The sequence below is a fragment of the Anguilla rostrata genome, chromosome 15, assembly GCF_018555375.3.
Source record: "Anguilla rostrata isolate EN2019 chromosome 15, ASM1855537v3, whole genome shotgun sequence".
NCBI lineage: Eukaryota > Metazoa > Chordata > Actinopteri > Anguilliformes > Anguillidae > Anguilla > Anguilla rostrata.
In genome coordinates, this window is record NC_057947.1 from 4384263 (window position 1) to 4406698 (window position 22436).

Below are 22436 nucleotides of genomic sequence, written 5' to 3' on the forward strand. Positions count from 1 at the left end.
TTACATTTTAGCTGGCACTGTTATCCTGAGCAACTTTTTAAAATGTATTGAAGCAAGTACTGCCATTGTACCTTGCTCAAGGGTATAGCAGCAGTACCCCACCTAGTAATCAGACATACAGCCTTGAAGTCACATATCCTGAACCATTATGCGACCCTATCTCCCTACGTAATTGCAGTGCTTCTAGGGTCAGTGTCCATTTTAATTAGATCAATTGCTCGATTCCATTTTATGAATCCTATTTTGAAGGACAGCCTTATTTTATGGACGAAAGTAGAATTGTCACGATCTTGAAAGGTTCCTCTCCCGCAACGCTCATGTCATATTTCCGTTATTTACCAAAGGGTAACGGAAAGGAGTGACAGTTCAGACGTTGGTTTTATTGAAATGATCATAACCAGAGCACAGTGCGAAAGTTAAAAGGGAAAATACCTGCGTAGTCAGAATAACTGTTATTCAGTTCAGACTGAAAATTTCCAGCCTGAACTATTCTTCGCAAAAACCTGTAGACATGACATTTTTTAAGTTTTTTTTTTTTAAACCGTTCATTAAGTTAATTCACCCTTGCCATTGAGTAATTCATTGTCATTATTTTCGCAAAATAACATTTTGACTTTTGACAGGAACTTGTTTATTCTATAACCGCAGAATTTTAATAAACCATTTCTCATTCCTGAGTACTGAATGCTCGTTGAAGTGCACTTGCTTTTAATAACGCTATGAGCATTTAGACTGTATTTAAAAGTTGAAGCGGTTTGTGTCTTGAAACAGCAGGTGAAGCCAGTAGATGGGAAAAGCCCTGTTTTTCCTTCTTTGGAAGTATCTTCATTATTTAAAAGGGCTTGATTGTGCCTTTTATGGGAGTTGATTTAAAGGGGTAATTTGTTAAGCAGGTTTAGTGTAGACATCGCTGATTTATCAGACGGGCACAGCTCTAGACCGTTAATTCTGTAGAGTGGAAAATAGTCGGGAAGCAGGAACTCTTCCAGGAGCTGAGCTCTTGTTCCCCTCTGTCCAAGTCCTTCCTCCAAGCCCTCTCATTAATGAACTGCCGCTGGTGGACTATCACAGCAGTAAAAACCTGAAATTCTCAGCCCTCGAACCAGCTCTACAGGAAGAGCTCCGAGTCTGTTCCCAGAATGCCCTGCTGCACCGCCACTGCTTCGGGCTCCGCGAGCGCGTCCGCCAGCTCCTGTCCTACGCGCAGCGGAGGGTAGAGGACGCGGTTGCTGCGGCGGCGGGGGCCGCCGTACAGCAGGCTGGAGTACTGCTGGCGCCGCCGCGGCACGCCGCCCTCGGCTTGCCGCCCAGGCTGCGGCGCCGGGAGGCCCGCCGCCTGCGTCTTGCGCTTGGCGCGCCAGCGCGCTACGCGGATGCGCGTCTTCGCCCTGCGCTCCTGCTCCAGCGCCGCCATCAGCTGGCCGCGCCGCTTCAGCTCCGCCCTCTGCTGCTGCAGCTCCGCCCTCTGCTGGTGTAGCTCCACCCTCTGCTGGTGTAGCTCCGCCCTCTGCTGATGTAGCCCCGTCCTGTGCTGCCGGCCGGCCCAGCCTAGGAACGCCAAACCCTGCCGTAAGTCACCACGAACGCTGCAACCGACGGTACTAACACAGCACTGCAGTTACACGTGCACTGATACTAACCAACAGCTGACACTGAGGGAACATGGCCCACACCAACACTGTCACAGACAGCATGAGCACTAGGTGGCACGGGAGGTTGTCGATACTCACATGTGGAGGAGCTCATGGCGGTAAGGGCTGCACCCGCCGCCGGCCCCGCCCTGTCCCAGCCGCTCCCCCGCTCGCGGCATGGGTCGCTGAGATGGTCAGGGGGGTGGGGGCTCAGTGTGTGCATCTCCAGCTCCAGGGGCTCCTCCTTTATGCAGGTCAGCTGCATCTCTGGCTCCTCCTCTTTCACCTGTGGGAACACCCCGGTGGTTGCCGTGGCAATGCCGTCTAGCTCTTGAAGGGAGGGGATGTCGAAATCGAGGATGTCTGCGGACCCTCCCTGGGAAAACTCAGTCTCGCAGGTTTCCTCTCTACCGTGGCACCCGCCAGACCCCTCCGGGGGGTCCCTGTGCTCCTCTGGGAGGGAGGGAACGAGCTTAGTTTACAGCATCAGAGCTATTCACATCACTCATTCAATTCAACGTTCCCTTTGGTGAAGTTTACAGAGACAATTATGACATTGCACTCAAATAGTAGGTCATTTAGATATAAACATTATTTTAAAATATCAGACGAATGCCAGTGCAGAATTACAATAATTATTGAAACACCCCTTAGTGATAGCTTATAAGTATTTCTTCCGTCTGGCATACCTTTTACGTGAGTTAAATGCTCTTTAATGCTCTTTTTTCCTCCATGTGGACACACAGTCCTGTTCGGCTCGCTCTGTTTGCCGAACTTGTGGTTTACTGGAACTTGTCGCTCGTCCTTGGCGTTAACGGCACTCAGATATTTTCGCATGGTTTTCATCTGGCACCGTGATACTTCCAGCATTTTTCTGATGCTCTCATTCTCCCTTTCTTTCGCCGTCATTTCCTTGCCGAACTCCTCGAATTTACAGCCCACAACTTTAAACATCTCCTCCAGCACCGTTTCCACCGCGTTGGTCACCGCATGCTCGATTACGGCTCCCAGTTGGTCTCTCAGCAAAGAGACCGATAGTGATATACGAACATCCATTTTCGAACAATTGGTCTACAGATGTATAATCATGTAACTGGACGACTCTTGTAATAGAATGTTACAGTACATTTAAGAATACTTGCTCGCTAGTGTCACTGAAAGGGGAAGAACTGTGGTTACCAGAATTTTGCGAACTATCTAACTTGATAGTTGTAGCAGGGTTTTGCACAACGAACGGATTCAGTACGTCTTACAATAGCCACACAATTGGCGTGGAATTGTATATGAATGTAACTAACAAACCCTAAGCATTTTAAAAACGGGCAAGGTGGCTAGCTCGCAGAGAAGCAAAGCGGAAGCAAAACATTGCTCGGTTCCCGAATGCGTCGCTTCCGGTTCTGTGTTTCCAGAGAGGAAGCACAAAAAACAATGCTACAGTTCATTTTACAGCACATTTACACATTTGTATTATTATTCATTTTTATTTTGTGTGTACTGGGTGTTCGTGTGTGAACCTATTGAACAATGTGTGAATTGCAGATGTATACTTGTATTTATTTATGTTTAAATGTGTTGTATTGAGGCATGTGCCTAGACTGTGGTAACAGATTTCCTCTAGAAGGACAACAAAGAATCCGGTATATCTTATATATTCAAATCATGGAATATATTGGAAGATCCACTGGTTCTGACACTGATCGGTGTGGCAGTGTATTGTAATGGGTACGGAACCTTACTTAACCCCGTTGCTTCAGTATATGTCGTGTTGAATTGGATGTAATGTAATGATTCGTTAATTTAAAAATGTTATTAGGGTGCAGAAGAAAGAATACTCCAGAAGAATGGCCAACATGCACAAAAGTATTTTATTTTTTCATGTTTTTCACACATTATACATTTTTGTCTGAATTTGATCTTTTTATTTTTTCTTAATGGCAATGTCTATGTGCGCATGATCAAGGACAAACTTTTCACTGCAAAAGTATAAAGACCATGTTCCACTGCCGAAGCCCTTTTGTATTCATGAAAAACAATGCGCACTGCTGGACATACAAGATCGTGGCAATCAGAAAAAAAAGGAATTTATTACACAGGCACAGTAATGTAAAATATCACCCCGATATTTGAAGCCCATTTGTGCGTGTATACTGGTCATAATGATAGGGCTTGACAAAGCAGGGAGATATGGTGAGCACTAACTCTGTCCTGATAAAAGTTCTGATGCCAGGCTTTTTTCCTGGGGAAAAGAAAGGGGGGAAATCATGTAACAGGAAACCATCATTGATACGTACTCTCTTTAAACATGCAACAGAGAAATAGAAACAGTACTGTACCGTGTATGTATTTTTGTACTCGTATGCGTTAATGAGACTCAGAGGCTATTTGGACAAGCTACTGTTTGTATCAATCACTTGTGGGTACTGTATGAATCAATTAAAAAACAGTTCTTTCCATGGCAACACAATGTTTGATTCAATAAGTAAGCCATTGCTACCCGAAGAACACATTGTAGCTCTTTGTGAGGTCACATCACTCTGTATGTATTGTGTGTGATGTGCAATATGAATTTATATGAGGTATAGTTTTCCAACAACAACGCATGACATTCATGTGCAGGAAAAACACATCAGATTTGGTTTAATATGATGTGATGTGACTGGATCTGATTGGATGTTACAGGACTTGATTGAGCTTTTTTGGAGCATTGAAACAAAGCTTGGTAATGTACTCAAACTTGGCACTGTTAAAGAATACAGTGTAGGTCCCCTGTTTGCACCATGACCTTGATTTAGATGACTACCTTACACCTGTCTTTTTCCCCATGTAACCCTTTAAGTGTGCGTGTGTGAGAATCTTAGTACAACTGCGGGTTAAAATGCAGGAGTAAACTTAAGTAGATAACTGTGTGTATAACTGTTCATGTAATCTGGGTGTTTCCTTGTCCCTGCAATTTGGTGAAAAACCAGTATGTAACTGCATGCTAATATATGTCATTGTATGCAGCAGTGTGACCGTGCATTTTCAATTTGGCCTGTGTGTTTGTGTAGTGCTGTGAGTGTGTCACTGTGTGTAGCCTTATGAGGACTTACTACTAAGAGCTGGTTGGCATGTCACTGTGTATAGTCTTATGAGGACTTAGTACTAAGAGCTGGTTGGCATGTCACTGTGTGTAGCCTTATGAGGACTTAGTACTAACAGCTGGTTGGCATGTCACTGTGTGTAGCCTTATGAGGACTCACTGCTAAGAGCTGGTTGGTGTCACTGTGGTTGCTTGAGTCCTCACTGAGGTGGTTGGCATGCACTGCTGGTAGCCCTTCTGGAGCTCACAGGCTGGTTGGCCAGCCTGCAGGTGCTCTGCAACCTACAGATGAGTGATTTCAGTAATACTCCTGAACATACAGAGAGGAAACCAGCTTCAGGACAATCCTGCAACCATACAGAGAGAAACTTTTATTTCAGAATATCCTGCATACAGCATACAGTTATGTCAGACTGCTTTGAGCTTGACAGGAAGGACACGGCTTTTGCCGCCACACATCGCTGCATGGGTGATGGCTTTGTGGCCTCCTCTCCCTTCTCACAGGTGGAGCAGATCGTTCTATCCCTTTGGAATCTCCTTATCAGGGAGTAGAAAGGCCGCCATTTTGAAAGCTTCAGATCTGTGCAAGTTTTTTGTTGGAGTCGATCTCTAAATAATAACCAAACAAATGCTCATCACCGATTGGAGGACACTGACAATTTGCACTGGCCTGAAGAAAGGACTGGCTGTACGATGAGGGTTGGTGAGTCTGATTTTATTCCCTGTCTTTGGGTATGGAGCTGTTTTTTGACCATTTTATAGCCTTGCTAGAAAGCCTGTTGTGCACAATACATGTCAGGGCATATTACATCTGTTGTAAAAACTTTAATGCTATTTTATATATTAATATAATATAATATAAATTTGGCCTTGAAAAATTATCTTAAAAAGATTGCAGTACATTTCTAAATTTTAGTTCTTGTCATTTAGCTCCAATTATGTTATTCACACATTAATCTCTTCAAGAACATACTAATCTTAATCTTAATCCTTATTCATGCCTAGCTAAATAGCCATGCATTCTCACCTGCAGCAGGTGCAACATACTTCTGTTAACCAGACTTTTAACCAGAGCAAAGAAAGAGGGCATGTTACTTCACTCTCAGCCTCATTTACTGGCTAAACTAGATTTTTTAAATTTATCAGATAAATATAAAAATATATTACATAATGTATAATAAAGTTTCTCTCTGGCTGGACTCACTGTAACCTTCTGAGTCTACAGTCACCAGTACACCGTAAGTGTAACTAATTGTGACTAGTACTAACATGTACTAAGAACCTGCACTTTCTAGCATATCAAAGTGAGTGTGATAACTGGAAGTGTTTGTATTTGTAGTTCACCTGTACTTAGCACACACAGGGAGTGCACCTCCCCAGGGGCGGAGTCAGAGTCCCATGCTTTCAGAACAGCAACGATTCCATTGGCTGCGGACATTGCAGCAGTCCTCTGTGTCTTGCCTGTCACAGTTGTTCGCTGCGAACCAACGAAGTTCAGGAAGTCAGACTCCAGCCATTTCCTGTTTTTTTTAACAACGGGTATAAATGTTCTTGAGAGTTTTTCAAATGGTGAGTTACAACCCCAATGTAATATAGTAACATAGTACAGCTCTGTAACTGCTATATTATCTCGTTCTGGGCAGTGGCAAAATCTGAAGTTTTGTATCATAATTGTCCTGATACATTAGTTGTACTGATTTTAGATAATTGTATGTTTTATTCTTAAGTGAATCAGTGACGATGAAGGTATGTAATAACATAAATAATACAATTTACTACAAAATTTTAAAGGTTTTCTTGGAGGAATTAGACTCAGAGTGCAGGAGGATTAGTTAGACTAGGCCGTGACGTTGTTTTGGCTGTAACATCAGTTTTGTTTTGGGAGTAGCATCAGTAACTCACCGGTCATATATCATCTCTGAGACGGGCAGGGAGAATCCGGGAGGTCCCCAGATGGCACTTTCACATCTGAACACCTTCGACCGCTGCAGGTCAATATGGAAGCTTCCACTGACGTTACCCCAGACAATCACATCCCTCACATCTGACGGGAAATACAACTACCTCAGATTATTCAATACACAAGCTTACTTTAAACAGTATAATAACATTTTCTCAATTCAATCGCTGAAAATATGACTTGCGTCTTACAGTGCAGCTCTACCACACCAAGTCAAACATTTTTTTTATGTGGCCACTCTCTCACATCCTACACCTGTACACATTTTTGGTGTAGAGAATGGCTATTTGGGGATTTACTGTAATGCTCAAATATTAATTATACACACATGTAGAATGAACATCGTCCACTGAAATTGCCTGGAGAGAAAGCCTCTTTTACTGTGAGGACAGGGCAAATGGCAGAACCACAAATTTAATCTCAGCTTGCCACAGTTGTTATGAATAGAATCAACAAAGGAAACCTGTTACCTGCAGATTTCACTTGCAGCTTTCGTGCAATCTGGGCCCGAGCCTCGTTCTCCAGCTGCGTTGCTATGCCAACGCAGCGGCTGCTGTCGAGGGAGGGTGCGTTCTCCAGCAGCACGGAGACCTTCAGGTTGACGAAGGAGTTTCCCGCCACGATGACTCTCATGTCCTTGCTCGCTCCCGCCTCCAGGAGCTGCCCGTAACGCTGAAAACGCTCTGCGGTCTTCCTCAGCAGAGCCCGTTCGTCTTCCTCCTCCTGATCGGGCATCGGCTCGTCCAGGAGGACGACAACGTGGGCGTGGAGGAAGGCGTGGTCGAGGCGGGTGTGAACGCTCACCCGGTGGATTCGCGAGCAAGCCAGGTCCTCCGCCTCCATGACAAGCCCTTCCAGTGCCTCTGCGATCCCGTCCACGTCCAGCAGGTGGAGCCAGAGGACAGGGCTGTCGCCCAGAACTCCCGGGTCACACAGCAGAGGGATCAAGTGGTAGCTCGTCAGGTTCAAGGAACTGCAGATCAAAGGGCAAAGTTCATTCTGAGCTAATGGTATCTCCCTTGCCTATGTTTAATACTGTGATGTGGTCCTGTTCTAAAGCAGATATGGTGGTTCCTCATCTAGCTCCATCCATTCCCACGTCACTCCTCTGCTGCGATCACTCCACTGGCTACCGGTCGCTGCGAGGATCTGGTTCAAAGCCCTGACCCTTGCCTACACTGCAGCCAACAGGACAGCCCCCATCTACTTGCAGGACATGATTCGATCCTATGTGCCTGCTCGACCACTCTGCTCTGTGGCAGCAGGGCGCCTTGTAACCCCTCTCACCCGACGAAAGGGATCACAGAGCTTCTCCACCCTAGCTCCCCAGTGGTGGAACGAACACCCCGTCTCTCTCCGAACCTCCCCCTCACTACCCATCTTCCGCCGTGGCCTGAAGACTCATCTCTTCAGACTATACCTAGACTAACTACCACCACGCTGTACATTTCACTCCAAATCCACTGCCCCCCCCTTTATGACACTTGTTACATGGTGCCCCATCCCAGCACTTTTTGGTAATTTGTATTTGTCCTAATACTGTAGCTTATTCTTCTGCCTAATTGGCTTTGCAGAGGTTAGGTCAGAAGAGTGTTCACTGTGTGAACTAAACTGTGTTCTTGGCTAGAAATAGCTGTACAAAATAAGTACTGTATCTTATTGAACCTGTGTTTAGTAGGGTTAGGGTCTGCCAAATACATGTAATGTAATGTAATCCTGCTGCTACGCATATGATATAGCACATTTTATTAAAGGATAAGACTGGCGTAATTTAATATTTTTCTTATGGCCAACATTTCCTATGAAAAGACCAAAACTTCCAATGAATTTATCCTAACAACAAGTATCGTCCATCTAGCCACCGCCAAATATTGCCAATATCCTGGTAGTCATAGAACTTGCTGTCCAAAAACTATTAAAACAAGTAAAAGTGACATACTGCTGCTTTGGTCAGCATAATCCATCATTATGATGAACCGTGGCCTTTGTACTCGCTTTTTTAAAGTGTATTTTTATTCAGAAGTTGAATAATGGGATTTAACATGTAACATGAGGATACATTTTTCCCTTTTTTTAATCAACTCCCAATGATTTCTATGAATTACATGGAATTCCCTACCATCACAAATCACTGAAGTAAACAGTTCCAGAAATCTTATATGCTTCTGCTCTACCTGAATGTCTAATTAATATGCATGCATATGGACAGACTGTAAGCAGCAATTAAATATTGTAGTTATTCTCTTCTAGCCCAGAGGCTTTTGGTAATTTGTTGGTTTTCTTCAGTGCTTTGTCAGCACATTTCAAATTTTTATTCAATGTATTTCTGTCTTTGTGTTTTCTTGTCTATTACTTTTCCTTTTTGTCTATTACCGTTCTATGCTAGATCGCGTTCTTGTGTTGTGTGGACCCCAGGAAGAGTATCTTTCACATGTTCTGTGAAACAGCTAATGAGGATCCAAATGAACTCCACTCACACATTCTTACCCACCCTGCTATGCTACAACAGCACTCATCACTTTGCCCCTTCAGAATGACTTCACCCATTCGCTTGCTCCCTGTTCCCAGGCTGAACCTGCAATGCTACCTGCTGATCCAGATGTGCTTTGGCTGGACGAGGCTGCGCCGGTCCTCCTCTTCCCTCATGCACTGCTCCACTGCCTGCTGGTTCTCTGCAGCAATATCCAGCATCAGCGCTGTGCTCATGTCTGAGGTGATGTCATAGTAGCCCTGAATGACCCCAGACACTCTGTCATCACCCGTCCCCACTCAGGCTCACTGCTGTCGGTGTATTTACGCCTAAATATGAATCTGAAAATGAACCTGTCATTTGATAATTCAGCCAGGTATACAGGATGATGGATGTATGAACAATAGGAATGTGAGATAAAATTGATGGCTATTTGGTTTCCAATACTGGATATTTGAATAATGAAATCTCCCCCCCCCCCAGGCTGGTACTGGAAGGTTGGACACCTGCACATGCTCCAAGAAATCGCTGAAGCCCCCCAGGAGCAGGCCCCTGCCCCCCCGGTCGACCAGCTCCCGCCACACGACGGGGGAGGCCTCATGCCTCCAGCCGTTCTGCTCACAGGTATTCTCCAGCCAGCACTGGGAACAGCGGGGACAGGGAGGGAGGGATGAGCCTGTCAGCCGTTAATGTGAAGAACAAAGTTACAGGAAAATGCGATTTGAGCAATAGAGCTACTGCAGAGAATAGACTCAGTCACAAAACTTTTCTTAAATTATTCTTACTTTTGTTCTTAGAAATGTTCCTCCGAAAAACCAATTTTGGATTCATGAAACATGTGTGACCTTTGTTTTTGTGCATATCCCAGAGGTGTATGAGATGATGAATGCTGACTGTTTGCTAATTTTATGCACAAAAGAGTAAAATTTATAAATACATTTTATGCATAAAGAAGCAGGCATGACAAGACAAATACACATATGAAATAAATGATGAATGTCAAAATGTTCATGGAAACGTTCTTACATACAATTTAAGATCAAATATGACCGTAGGCATGTTTTGTGAATGAGGCCCAATGTGCTAAAAACGACAAAGCAGATGAAGGGGAAAAAAGCACTTTTTTGGGAGTCTCTATTCCAGCAACAGAGAATTAGCATTCTGCTGTATCAAGATCCATAAACAAAATCAGAGTAGAATTTACAGGTGTTTACCTCCTCTTGCTAACACTAATAAAAATACTAATCTAAACGTCAAAATTATGTTATTTGATGACCTGGCCCAATTTGGCAATACAACAAAATGACAGTTTCAATCTGATGATAGTGTTTAATAGAAAAATATTAAGACCAAACGTAAGTATAAAATAAATACCATGACCTGCTAGTTCCTCTCATTTCCAGCTAATCTTAAATAATTACCTGCCAGTCCTTGGGGTGTTTGCGGATTTTATGGACGCTAAAGTTTGGCAGGTTTCTTTGCAGGAAATCTGCAAGAATTTCGGCTTTAGCAAAATATGGGCAATCTGCCTTCCCTATGGAAAAAAAGGTTGAAGTGAGTCGTTTACATTACTTTAGATATGTAGTAGATATTGCAGCACTGAAATGCGCTGTATTGCAAGAAACGTATACGCCACTGTTAGTATGAAGGGCGTGTATATTTAACTGCAGCTCTCATCTCCGGGCTAAGATGGCACGTTTATAGTTTAACGTTAGATTTGTACATTTAAATCCTCGTGTTTTATCAATCATGGCTATGGCATAAAACGTTAGTCACAAACGTTTCATGATGGTTAATGTCAACGTTAGCTAACTGTGTTGCAAATTTGGTTTTCATTTCCTACTAGCGAAGCTAGACTAGCTAAGTTAACATTAATGTTACGTGAATCTTCTCTAATATAACGTGTTTTGCAATTAAAATTCGAATACTGAATACAATATGTTTTCTAAAAATGTGCAAGTTGCGTGCATTTTAACTGTATATAAACGTCATATTTGATGTTGTGTTTGATGTCTCCGTATCCTACCTGCAAGTACAAACTTGGCCATTTTTCTTGGTTTATACCAGTTGCTCGGCAACAGCATAACGTTACACGTGACGGGGGTTATGCATGTTCAGGAGGACTGTTCGCAGTCTTACGAGATAACGATGAACAGAAACATCAAATAACAAGAAAATTCAACACGAGACAAGTTACTGTTTCAGAAAGTAAAATTTAAAAAGACGTAGGGACAATGGTACATAAAATTAAGGATTATTCAAGTAACTCATATGCAGACAGGATTGAAACGCATTGGTGTCTTTTTTATGGGTTAAAGACACTAGCGAATTTGTGTAGCCTTGGCATATGGAAAAAAAACCTGGTTCCGTTTTAAAAACTTAGTTTTAAACTCAGTTTTAAGTTTTCGTTCCAAGTAACCGTCCAATGAGTTCCAAACCAAGCTTTTTGTTATGACATTCACAGAATGAATATTCTAATGTTTGTTTCATTGTGAAAATGCTCAATTTCTTTACAAAACACTTTTTCTAAAAGTGTTATTAAATGCTTTATCTCATGTATATTTCATGGAGTGGATGGGGCTCTTCTGGGAGGGAGATGTCTTTTAGCAACGTCAATATAACATCTGGGATAGCTGTGAAAATTGTTTATGTGTCAGCAGCACCATTCGTTGCAGCCGAGACCAATCCGTTTCTACAGCGCACCGAATGACATAGTTAAAAATGACATTAATTAAATTAAAGATGACATACAAATATGATGTATTTGAAGAAAGTACAAATCAAGCTATTTTATGGAGGCTATAAGCGTTTCTGCATTTCACAGTGAAGATCTGCACCCTCTTCTTGTCAAAATACAAATTACATCGCTTTATTAGGCTTGGAATTGTGTTTCATTTAAGATAAATTATTGAGCATAAGCTTGACATATGTCAGTGATAAATTCATTGTAAAAAAAAAAGAAAAAAAACAATCCAGCGTGTTTCATACTGTATAATATTTTATGGAAGGACACAGATACACACACACAATATGATGAAGTCATTTAAAACCTCTTTAATAATAAAGATGAAATATAACATTGGGGAGCAGCATGATGGATTGTTGTTGATACACTGTAAGAAGCACTTTAAAAGCTACATGATATATACTGCATTTTTTTTATTGTCAACAAAAGCTTACAAATAGTTGTGGGAAATGTACAAAAGCAATACATGGCCAGTGAGGACTTTATAAGGACATGTGGCACAAAGCAAGACACTAGATGCAATTAGATGCAATACACTGATACTGCCTTTCAAATAAAAATGTAGCAGCATCACTTAGAATCCATTATATGAGCAGGGAAAAGGCTGGTGTTTCTATTCATACAAATCTCACAGAAAACACCTCAGAGCTAGAAGACTGACTGCAGCTTGAGCCCAGTGTAGTGGATGACAACGCTCAAAATACTATGCAGATTGACACAACAAACACAAAGACACTTCTCTTGGAATGACTTGTCCAGCTTCACTGTTTAAATATTAAAAGCTAAAGAAGTTAATGCAAGCCAGCTGCTTCAGAAGTGAAGTAAAACAGCAAATGACTTGTTTGGCAGTCTTGTGTGCAGTCCTACAAATTCCGTCATTTTAACACTTTCCATCACCATTTCTTCAAATGCACCCCTAAACAGATCCTTGGCAAAACTAACAATGTCTGTCAGGTAACGTTGTTCACCCATTAATTATTTCATATGGTCCAATCCTAATCGTAGATAGCCACTCCAACACGTAACACGATGTGTACAATGCTTAAAGATGAATAAACATCCCATTATAACAGAATTTCTTCACACAAAATAAGAGACACAGCTGCTAGTTCAACATAAACGCAACTCACTGTGAGTTATAATCTCTTAACTTGTATTTGGAACAGACTGCATAGCCCTTTCCAATCTGGTCACCCTTTAAAACCTTCAGAAAAGGAAAAGAAACCAAAAGCTTTTTAAATCTCTTTATGTTATCAACAAATTACTTAAGGCACTTGGTGCAAATTTGTTACCCCCCCCCCCTCCAGAAAAAAAAAAATTAAAATAATGCCACTATTGTAAAGTTACAGAAATTTCCTTTCTTTGTGTCGGGCTTGTGAAACATAAATGAGCGATATGTTTTGCTCTAGTGTGTTTTCAGTGATGCACTTTTAAGACATAGCTGCCTTGACTTCCTTGTCTTCACTACAAGGTACAATGGTTGTCCCTTCTGAATTTTTTTTATTTTTATAAATTAACCATGAATTGTAAAGAATAGAGAAAGGATAGTCCTGCTTTGGTATAGGAGGTGAAGGAGAGAGCAGGTATTGAAAATGCAGTTCCCATGCTGAGTCTTCTGTTACAACACCACTATCTTTGTTTTGAACAGCTAATCTTTCTGCATTTCTAATACATGCTTCATGCATTTTGGTGAATCAATGGTTACTAAAAAATACACTTTATATGCCAAGGAAAAATTAATGATTTCCAGAGAAAGATGTAGTTCGTGGTGGATTTCACTCTCAATTTATGGAGAATTTTAGCATATTCAACTTCAGCATATTTATAAAATATGCTTTTGGGGTGAATATCAGCATATAGCACTATGCTTCAACATACTAATGTTGAAGCATAAACTGCATCAGCTAAAGCATATCAGCTTTATCAACATTGACATTTCTGTGAGAAAAAAAGAAAATAATTATATATTTTACAAGTTACAAAAATATTTTGGGAATATTTTGGAAACTTCTTATTCTGTTTACAAGCTGGTGGCCATTTTAATACTTGAATGTGCTTGCACAGTTTGTCTCTAGTTAATAAAAAAAAAATCCTGACACATTTATTGTACAGAGAGTTAATAATTCACTCGTACATAAAGCACTATACACACAGTTCTCACAAAATAGATGCGTTCAAACACACACACACACACACACGCACACACAAACACGTGCAAAGTATAAACCTCCATCTTAATGATATCAATAAGGCACTGGTTGGTCATTATTTTGCAGGAAGCTTGTGAACGAGGTCCTTTGCACAGTTATTCCAAAGAGTTAATTATGCACAGATATTCCACATAGATAATTCTGCATAGTTAATGGCATAATTAACGGTAATAAACTTCAGAAGAAAAGGTCTGTCAATCACACATGAGGTTCAGCCATTTGTGCGCCTCTGTCCAACATTCATTTTCGTGTGAGGCAGGGATCACGCCCTTTTATACTACAAATGGGGGCTACATTTTCAACCTAAGCCGCTTCCTTCTTGAGTGTTTTACCGATAGAAGCACAAGCCAAACACGAATGCAAGAACCCCAATCCTATGTACAACAGACAGCAAGGACAATGAATGGCTCAATGACACAATCATTATTGCAATTACAGTATATGCAGATGCATGTTTAAATTAATACAAAGGTGGATGAATAAACGATACATATTTTTTGTCAATAAACATTCTTTATAAAACCGTTATAGCATTCGGATTAACATATGTCGTTATATTTCACAAGTAAAAGTGAAACTCATGCTAAACTTTTAAGAGTGGCAGTAGCAGAGTCTTCTTGCCTTTAAATTACAGACAGTCCCTGGGAAGAGCCTCAGATACTGCTAGCTCCACCCCCAACCCCCCCCCCCCCCCCAAGTGTTCTGTCATGTGTTTTCATTCATGTTTTTTCCAGGTGTAATTTTTCTCCACCTCCTTCCTCTTAAGTGCTTACGCTACAGTGGCCTCAGTCCACTGACTTTAATAGACATGTCATTCTACTGTGAAGTCTGTGCTGTTCCCACAGCCCGTCAGTGACATTTTCAGTCTGCTTCACTCATATTCCGAGGAATTGCAACTCTAAAGGATGGCATTACTGTGCATCTCCCCCTTTGCTTCATTGTACAGTCTCATTGGTGATGACCAAATCAATTGTGTGACTCAAATCGAGATGTAGACCAACAGTAATTACTGCAAAAAAAAAAGACAAAAGACAAAAAAAAAAAAAAAAACCCCATAAATATATTCCTCAGCAGCTTGGCTCAAAGACAAGACACATTGGTGAATCCTATGTAAAGCACCCTGGCTGAGCATCTGTTTCCGAAGCAGGACCCTGCGTAGTCCCGCGTTCGAGGAGCACTGAGGGCCCATGTGCACGTCGAGCCTCGGTCGCAGGAGGAGAGGCGCTTCCTGCGTAGGCGGTTGTGATGTCACGCGTGCGGCTCGCGACATTCCTTTTCAAGTGCTACGCTGCCCCTCCGGGCTCTCAATGTCCCTTTCCATCATAGACAGCACTCCCCTCTAGAATTCACAGCACCTGCTCTGGTTGTTCTCTGTGTAAAACGCGGTCCCGTTGGTGAGTGGAGGAACAGAGAGAGGGATGGACGGAGATCCATTTTCTTCCAACAGACAACTTGGCATCTGGAGAGGAAATCAAACAGCCACTTATCAGCATATACTAGTAGTATAATGGTTTTGGGAAAGAATATTAGTGTATATCATTCACATAAGGCAGAAGTCTGTTCAGAGAGAATATTACCGAATTCTATATGATTATGACGCCTCATAACCTATTCATTAGATACAAAAGACCTGCAGTAGGCACAGAAGTCCTTTTCAATGGCAACTGGAGTGGCCTCACCTACATGAAAAGCGTGTTATTACCTGTGCCTGTCCGCTGTAGGAAAGGTACTGCTGTGAAGCCAGCAGGTTCTCCGGGGAGAACCCTGGAGCCGTCTTGCTGGACAGGGAGGCATAGGCGGGGCCGGCCGAGCTTCCCATGACGGGCTCGCCGGGGTTCCTCGGGAAGTAGCAGGATGCCTGCGGGTAGCTCTGGCCGTGGGTCAGGTTTCTGTTCTGGCATGAAGAGAGAGAGCCAGCCAGCCCCACCCCGCCGAACTGCATCCCCGGGGACGAGCTGCTCTCGAACATGCAGCTGTTGCCTGACAGAGGTGTGTTATCTGCCACCGCTGCCTGGGGAGGATACACACCACCGTTCTGAGGTCCATAGCCAGCACTGTAGTTTTCAGAGTTCTGAGCCAAAATGGCCGTTAGCGGGTTCCTTGGGAATTCTGGCGTCTGGCTGAAGCAGCTGGATGGATGTTGATGGCCATTTGGCAATGTAGCAGGAAGTTGCTGTTGGTGCTGCCATGACTGTAGTCTTTGATTATTTTGAGTCTGAAGCGACAAATGTCTTTGAAGGCAAGCACCGGGATCAGGTTCCAAGAGGAAGTCTTGCGGAGCTAAACTGTTTGGGGTAAAGGCTTCCAGCAGGTTGTCTGCAAAGTTAGCATTGGGAATAGAGGGGACCCACCCATTCTCCTGTGCTGAAGCCATGTGGTTTGATTGGCTGACAGAATTTTGCAGCTGAACGGTTGATTGATGGGCAGTAAGCCTGGCCTTCAATGAGGCCATTGGATTGGGCTGGACCTGCCCTGCCGTGCCCTGAGCAGGCATCTGTATCTGTGTCTGGGGCAAATGGCCAAAACCATTCAGCCTGCTGGGACTGAAAAGAGTCTTTGACCCAGGCAGGCGCTGGCTGACCTGGTTGTGCATCTGAGCACGAGGCCCTGGCAAGGTAGTGTTATGGGGACTCTGGTTGTTCTCACTCAAAAAGGTTTTGGAAGTGGGGACTGGGAGCCCTGTAGACTGGGTAAACATGCCCCCCAGCTGCGCATGCTGGAATGGGGGCGGTACAGGCATGCTATCTGACCCAGCGCTCAGCCCCATGGAGTCCTGCATTGGGTCATTCATAGATGGGAGTTGCTGGAAGCCTCTGGCTGCATCTCCTGCTACTTGATGGCTTAGGCCACCCATACCAAGGTAGTCGGCCTGGAGATTGGCAGCAATCGGCTGGTTTTGGGAACTAGCGAGCAGCGCATTTGGGTGGGTGAAGCTCTGGCTGGCAGGCAGTATGGGGTTCTGCAACGCGTTCACGGGCAGGCTCTCCGGCATCCCGACGAAGGAGTCCTGGTTGCCGCGGGGGTTGGCAGGGAAACCGTTGGCGGGGACCGGACCGAGGGAGCCGCCCACGCCATTCTCCTTGAACAGAATGCCCTCCACGTAGGAGAAGACCTCGTTGTTGAGGATGTCGGCGAACTCTTCCGAGGCGTTGCCGTCACCGAGGTTCATCCTCAGCAGGGCGTCCTCCCACTGCTCCAGCTCCGCGGGATCCACTTCCAGGTCCTGCAGGGAGCCGCCGCTCATGATCTCCTGCAGGGTGTCCATCATGGCCATGACGGAGGCCTCCTCTTTAATCGCGCAGCTGGGCTTCGGGGCCTCCTGCTGCCAGGGGTCGCCAGGGATGTTGACGAGGGCGCGGCTGTCCAAGAAGGCGCTGTCCAGGGTGGCCTGGGGATCCGGCTCCGGGAGCTGGGCATAGACCGACTTGTCCTGCTGCAGCATGCAGCCCAGGATCGAATTAGGATCCAGGCCCTTCTGACCCGGAATGTTCTTCACATTAGAGGCTTTGCCGTTGGCCGACATGTTGGGCAAATCCAGAGTGGGGCTGTTTTCGTACAGGACGGCTTCTCCGGTGGCAAAGTTGAAGGGAAGTTGCATTCTCCTCTGTCGTAAGTGCTCCTCACCCTCTTCATTTCTGGGGAAACAGAGTCACGGTTATCGGGGAACGTGATTGTTAGCAGACAGCGTAAACAGCAGGGATGGGACTGCCAGTGGTTTTGCGCAGCTGATACTCACGTCAAGGGCCTCTGGCGTGCGATGATGAAATCAGGCCTTCCTCCTTTGAACACAAGCCTGGCATTCGCTTGGACCCAGACCCAAACCCCAGGCTTGGTCAGCAACCTAAAGACTGTGAAACCGCTCTCACCTGTTTTTATCACTGGAGAAAGCAAAAGAACAAAAGTGTGTCAATGAAGTTCTGCCAAGTTAACTACAAGGAAAATAAAGAGAACTAAGGAAGAAAACATCACAGACTTTGAAAAACGATTAAATGTGATGCGATATGTTAACAAAATTAATTATATTAATCAAATTAGCAACGGGACATAAATAATTGAAACAGAAACTCACTCTTGATGTGGTTTTCTGCACAATACATCATGTCGGCCGCATGAATGAACTGGTATCCAGAGCCTCTGGTGCACAGTTCCAGTTCAGTGTACCCCAGAACCACTTTTCCTCTGCAGGCAATGACAGCATTGAAATACATTAATCCAGAATCCAAAATGGCCGCACTGGGACAACAACCAATATTCCGTTTTGACTGTATCACTACAGGGGTCAGGCTGACAGCATACAGGACTCTGCCTTTACGAGCTTCTGAACTGCTCAGCCCCATGCCAGCACATTTTGACCCTTTGCAGAGGTGGGAAAGCTTGGCTACCTGGTGTCGATGCCCATGGGAGAGAAGTCCAGCTTGTGCTTGGTCTGGAAGATGAGAGTCTTGGCCCTGATCTCCAGGATGGAGGGAGGCTGGACAGGCATGGCAATGACGAACAGGGCCAGCTGTGGGTGAGCCACGTTCCCGTCTTCAGAGACCTTGTTCAGTCCGTGGAGGTACTTCAGCCGCCCCTGGAAGTTCAGGGCCTGAACGCGGCAGAAAGACACAGTTCTCAGCGCAGGACTCGGGAAAAGGGATTGCCTTAGTTTAGACAGAGTGCTAATTTGAGTTCAGCCGGAAAACATTCATTCGGTATGTTCAATTTCCAGTGCTGAAGCATCGCAGAGCACCTGATCCCTGCACTGACAGAAATTTTACTTTAACCCGTCTCTACTGCAAAATTAAGACCGCATTAATTGTTCTCGGATTTGGTACACTCCTGTTACTGTTGCATGTGAGCGGCACTTGTCAGACTAAGATGCGATGGGTAGAACACTGTGCTTTTGAACTCTATGGTTTTTACCAGGAAGCCAGAGGAGTTGTCCAGCAGGCAGCGGAACCGGCAGCAGAAGCTCCTCTCCAGGAAGGAGGAGTTTTCCGGTGGGATGTGCTGCGGGTCGTAGTTCACGATGTTGCTGGTGATGTCACTGCTACTTTGCATACCTGGAAACCAACCCAAATAGCAATTCAGTAAGTTCAAACCCGCGATAACAATAAAAGACAAGCACTTACTGTTAGCCGAATTGAGCGACGTGTTTACACCTCTGTATGCTTCCAACCCAGTTGTTTCAACATTAAAGCTTACACTACGTCTGTATTGCGCTAGCGTAAGCACTGGGTTCTTATAGCTCGCAGTGCTCGGGTGTCTGCCGCTCACCGCTCTCTTCATCGCCGTCCTGCTCCGAGCTGGACTGATTCGGGTTGAACGCAAAGTGAAGCTGGCGTCTGAACATGGCGCGGTCGTCTGTGTGGATGAGCTCGAACACGCTCTGGTGGACCACGTCAGACTGAAGAGAGCAAGAAATAAATAAATATAAAATGTTACCCCAGTACTCGTATACCTACACTGGCTCCCAGTATGTCATTCTTTCAGGGATTGTATTTGGAGATTTAAGCCCGGGGTGTAGTTATTAACAGACTACACGTCCGTTAGTAGATTTTTAACAGATCTGAGGTCTGTTCAGATCTACATCTGGGTTTAAATCTCCAAATACAATCCCTGAAAGAATCCCATTCTCTTCCGACATCAGGTTGGCATGGTGCTTGCACCAGTCACTGTGTCAGTAATGAGCTGAGATCACAGGTGAGGTACGAATGCTGAAGTTCAACAGCTGTCTATCGCTGTCTACTGCCAGAGTTTATTATAGCATCTCAACACATGGAAGAAATTAATTAAACTATTTTCGCTAGCCACAAGTTTTTAGCTCATTATATGAAATTAAAATTAAATTGCACTATTACACAGACATTTTATTAAAAGCTGAACAATTACTTACTGCTGAATGACTTTCTGCAAACACAGTTCAGAGTAACAAGTTAAATTTTCTTCAACAAGTACAATGGATATCATTTGACCAACAGAACTTTGACCAACAAAACATCATCATAGTAATTGCATAGTAACTAACTAGAGCGCAAAGGTAAAATATGCGGTATAATCTCTCAAATGTAATACACAAAGAGTGAGATGTGTAGTGACTAATACATATATATTCAGGCTCCCCCTATGACCCTCTCATCATGACCTCAACGTCTAAACCTTTTTATGAGATAATCAAACCATTTGACCCAGGCTTCAACCCAGTCTTTTTAACTGTTCCTTTTTTAAACAATAATGAGGTTGGACATGTTTTAACCGAAGAAACATCGTGTTCTTGCCTGATATACACCCTGGACCGATTCATTCAGCAGTTAGAGATGCAGACACAGTGAGTTTAAACACGCTTTATGGCTCACCTGATGGAAGCCCAAGTAGTCCTGTATGGTTGCAGAGGCGTAGAAGATGTATCCCTCAGCAGTGACCACCAGGACAAAGCCGTTCAGAGCCTTAGGACACACACACAGAAAGCGTGTCATGCACACACAGACGGACCCTGTTCCATTTCCATCAGTATTTCAACTCACAATCAGGTTCCATCAACTGCTACACTGTCATGTAGTCCAATCATTGGTGTCCTAAAAAAAATTTGATATCCCTAAAATCCCTATTGATTTTCATTCTGTTGTACACCACAACTGTGGGCAGCAGAGGGCAGTATTCTCTCTGGAACAAATATGAACGGCTCGAAGCAGTTACGAGAATACAGGGCTGTAGGAGACTGTGTTTGTCTTCAGGTCATTCAAATCCTACTGCCTTCTCGGAAACAGTTTCCTTGTAAATTCCCCAAAATGGCTCTCGATCCACAGAAGGACTCCTTTCCTGTAACATATCTACTAGACTAGTGATAACCAACCCTGTTTCTGGATATCTACCGTCCGGTATGTTTTCATTCCAACCTTAACAAAGCACAACTCATCACCTCACAGAGCTAGAGATCTTGTTAAGCGGATAGTTAGTAGAGTCATCTGTGCCAAATTAGGGTTGGAATGAAAATCTACAGGATGGTAGCCCTCCAGGAACAGGGTTGGTTACCACTGTACTAGACTGTGCTTTGTGGAACACCTGCTAGTACAGTAGCTGAGTTAGAATGACAGAGAGAGAGAGAGAAAGATAAAAAGTGAGAGAGACAGAAAGGGAGAAAGAAGGAAGAAAATTCATGCTAAATCAAGTAAAACATGAGAAGCAAGTACAGTGGATTTTACAAAAGGCATGACAAAAACAATTACAATGTTTTTTTAATAAAGGAAAAAATACATGTTGAAAGAATTTTGTGGTTTGTGTTGCCAGGGTATACAAGCAGAAATGTTTTCATTTTTACGCTTGTTTTCACAGGAAGAAGCGTATTATAGACTTCCATTACACCTACATACAGGGAAACAGGAAACCAACCTGCCAAATGTATACACTGTCTCTTTCAAAAGGTCATCCACCATACCAACTGTCACTAGGCATTAAAAAGTTCAGGATATCAATATTGTTTGCATTGCTAAGTAAACATTGCTCGAGCGCACGAATAGCAGCCACTTTGTTCCGTATCACACACTGTGACGTTTAACCCTGGCACAAAACACCAGGAAAAAAAAAACTGCTGTCAAAATATCCAAATAAAACCGTTTATTTTTGCTTGCAGTTTGCATGTTTGGGAAATAATTTTAGGGTTTTGCTTCCATCTTTCAAAGCGTTACATACAAGCTTAAGCGTTATCTGTCAGGCAAGCTTCTGCCTCACAAGCCTAGAAAGTTACTCCACAAGAAATAGCAGGAGAGTTTCTCTGCTTTCCAGTCATGAGAGGGAATCGGATAGGCTCAATATTTAGGTTTAGATTAGAAAAAACATGCATTTACAGTGAAGCCTATAATCAGTTCCAGTTCAGACACAGCGCTGGATAAGTATGTGCAGGTATAGTGTATTATGGGACAACCACCCATCAACCTGCTGTAACCCCATTTTCTCAAGCTGGCTCTTGGGAGGTGGCTATGTTTCCTGACTCCTATGCCCGTGCGGGTCCTCTCTGTCTCCATCCCAGTTACGCTACCATAGGAAACTCTGGGCAGGACCACCCGTTTCCCTCTCCATTCTGTATCTTTGTTCAGCATCCATGAAACCCACACCCAGAGCCAGCCAGAGGAAGATGGGCTCCACCTCTAGAGTCTGGAGTCAGGGAGCTTTCCCATGCCAGTGCTGCCTGTGGCTTGCTTTGAGGGAGTTTAGACTGGGGTGATGAATATTGTGACAGATACTTAAAAATAAAATATATATACTTGCATTAAAAAAATAGTGTATATACACAATATTTTACTATAAATATACTATATATATATATATATATATATATATATATATAAATAAATATTTATTTAT

At 43.6% G+C, this 22436-nt stretch overlaps 3 protein-coding genes across 4 annotated transcripts in view; all 3 read right to left on the reverse strand.

The window, feature by feature from the left end:
- Positions 1-359: 359 nt before the first annotated feature.
- si:ch211-67e16.4 (uncharacterized) lies at positions 360-3023 on the reverse strand. The gene is made up of 3 exons (XM_064311285.1): positions 2321-3023; positions 1731-2084; positions 360-1548 (listed from the first exon to the last, which is right to left on the reverse strand). Exons 1-3 carry the CDS (start codon positions 2685-2687, stop codon positions 1109-1111), a joined length of 1161 nt encoding a protein of 386 aa, XP_064167355.1. The 5' UTR covers positions 2688-3023; the 3' UTR covers positions 360-1108.
- A 2335-nt stretch (positions 3024-5358) lies between these two features.
- Positions 5359-11220, reverse strand: mdh1b (malate dehydrogenase 1B, NAD (soluble)). 2 transcript variants are annotated; one of them, XM_064311292.1, is made up of 7 exons: positions 11167-11220; positions 10562-10674; positions 9647-9781; positions 9258-9400; positions 7141-7643; positions 6613-6754; positions 5359-6230 (listed from the first exon to the last, which is right to left on the reverse strand). In XM_064311292.1, exons 1-7 carry the CDS (start codon positions 11186-11188, stop codon positions 6002-6004), a joined length of 1287 nt encoding a protein of 428 aa, XP_064167362.1. In that variant the 5' UTR covers positions 11189-11220; the 3' UTR covers positions 5359-6001. The 2 variants fall into 2 exon arrangements, with proteins under 2 accessions (XP_064167362.1, XP_064167363.1); XM_064311293.1 differs by having other exon boundaries at positions 6060-6187.
- Positions 11221-12174: 954 nt separating this feature from the next.
- Positions 12175-22436, reverse strand: part of LOC135241327 (aryl hydrocarbon receptor-like) — a 56423-nt gene continuing 46161 nt past the window's right edge. The window contains exons 4-11 of the mRNA XM_064311588.1: positions 20432-20521; positions 19353-19482; positions 18999-19138; positions 18479-18681; positions 18166-18275; positions 17833-17974; positions 15799-17731; positions 12175-15555 (exon numbers count right to left, since the gene is read on the reverse strand). Coding sequence (XP_064167658.1) covers positions 15436-15555; positions 15799-17731; positions 17833-17974; positions 18166-18275; positions 18479-18681; positions 18999-19138; positions 19353-19482; positions 20432-20521 — 2868 coding nt within the window. The 3' untranslated portion in view covers positions 12175-15435. The remainder of the gene's footprint in view (positions 15556-15798; positions 17732-17832; positions 17975-18165; positions 18276-18478; positions 18682-18998; positions 19139-19352; positions 19483-20431; positions 20522-22436) is intronic.

What these genes read in the sequence shown, in the direction of transcription:
- si:ch211-67e16.4 (XM_064311285.1), bottom strand. Translation starts at nt 2,687, where the DNA reads ATGGATGTTCGTATATCACTATCGGTCTCTTTGCTGAGAGACCAACTG. An exon ending in GCATTTAACTCACGTAAAAG is followed by an intron (nt 2,085 to 2,320) that starts GTATGCCAGACG and finishes CCTCCCTCCCAG; the next exon opens with AGGAGCACAGGGACCCCCCG. An exon ending in CGCCATGAGCTCCTCCACAT is followed by an intron (nt 1,549 to 1,730) that starts GTGAGTATCGAC and finishes TGGCGTTCCTAG; the next exon opens with GCTGGGCCGGCCGGCAGCAC.
- mdh1b (XM_064311292.1), bottom strand. Translation starts at nt 11,188, where the DNA reads ATGGCCAAGTTTGTACTTGCAG. An exon ending in GGCCAAGTTTGTACTTGCAG is followed by an intron (nt 10,675 to 11,166) that starts GTAGGATACGGA and finishes TTTTTTCCATAG; the next exon opens with GGAAGGCAGATTGCCCATAT. An exon ending in ATTTCTTGGAGCATGTGCAG is followed by an intron (nt 9,401 to 9,646) that starts GTGTCCAACCTT and finishes GGGGTCATTCAG; the next exon opens with GGCTACTATGACATCACCTC.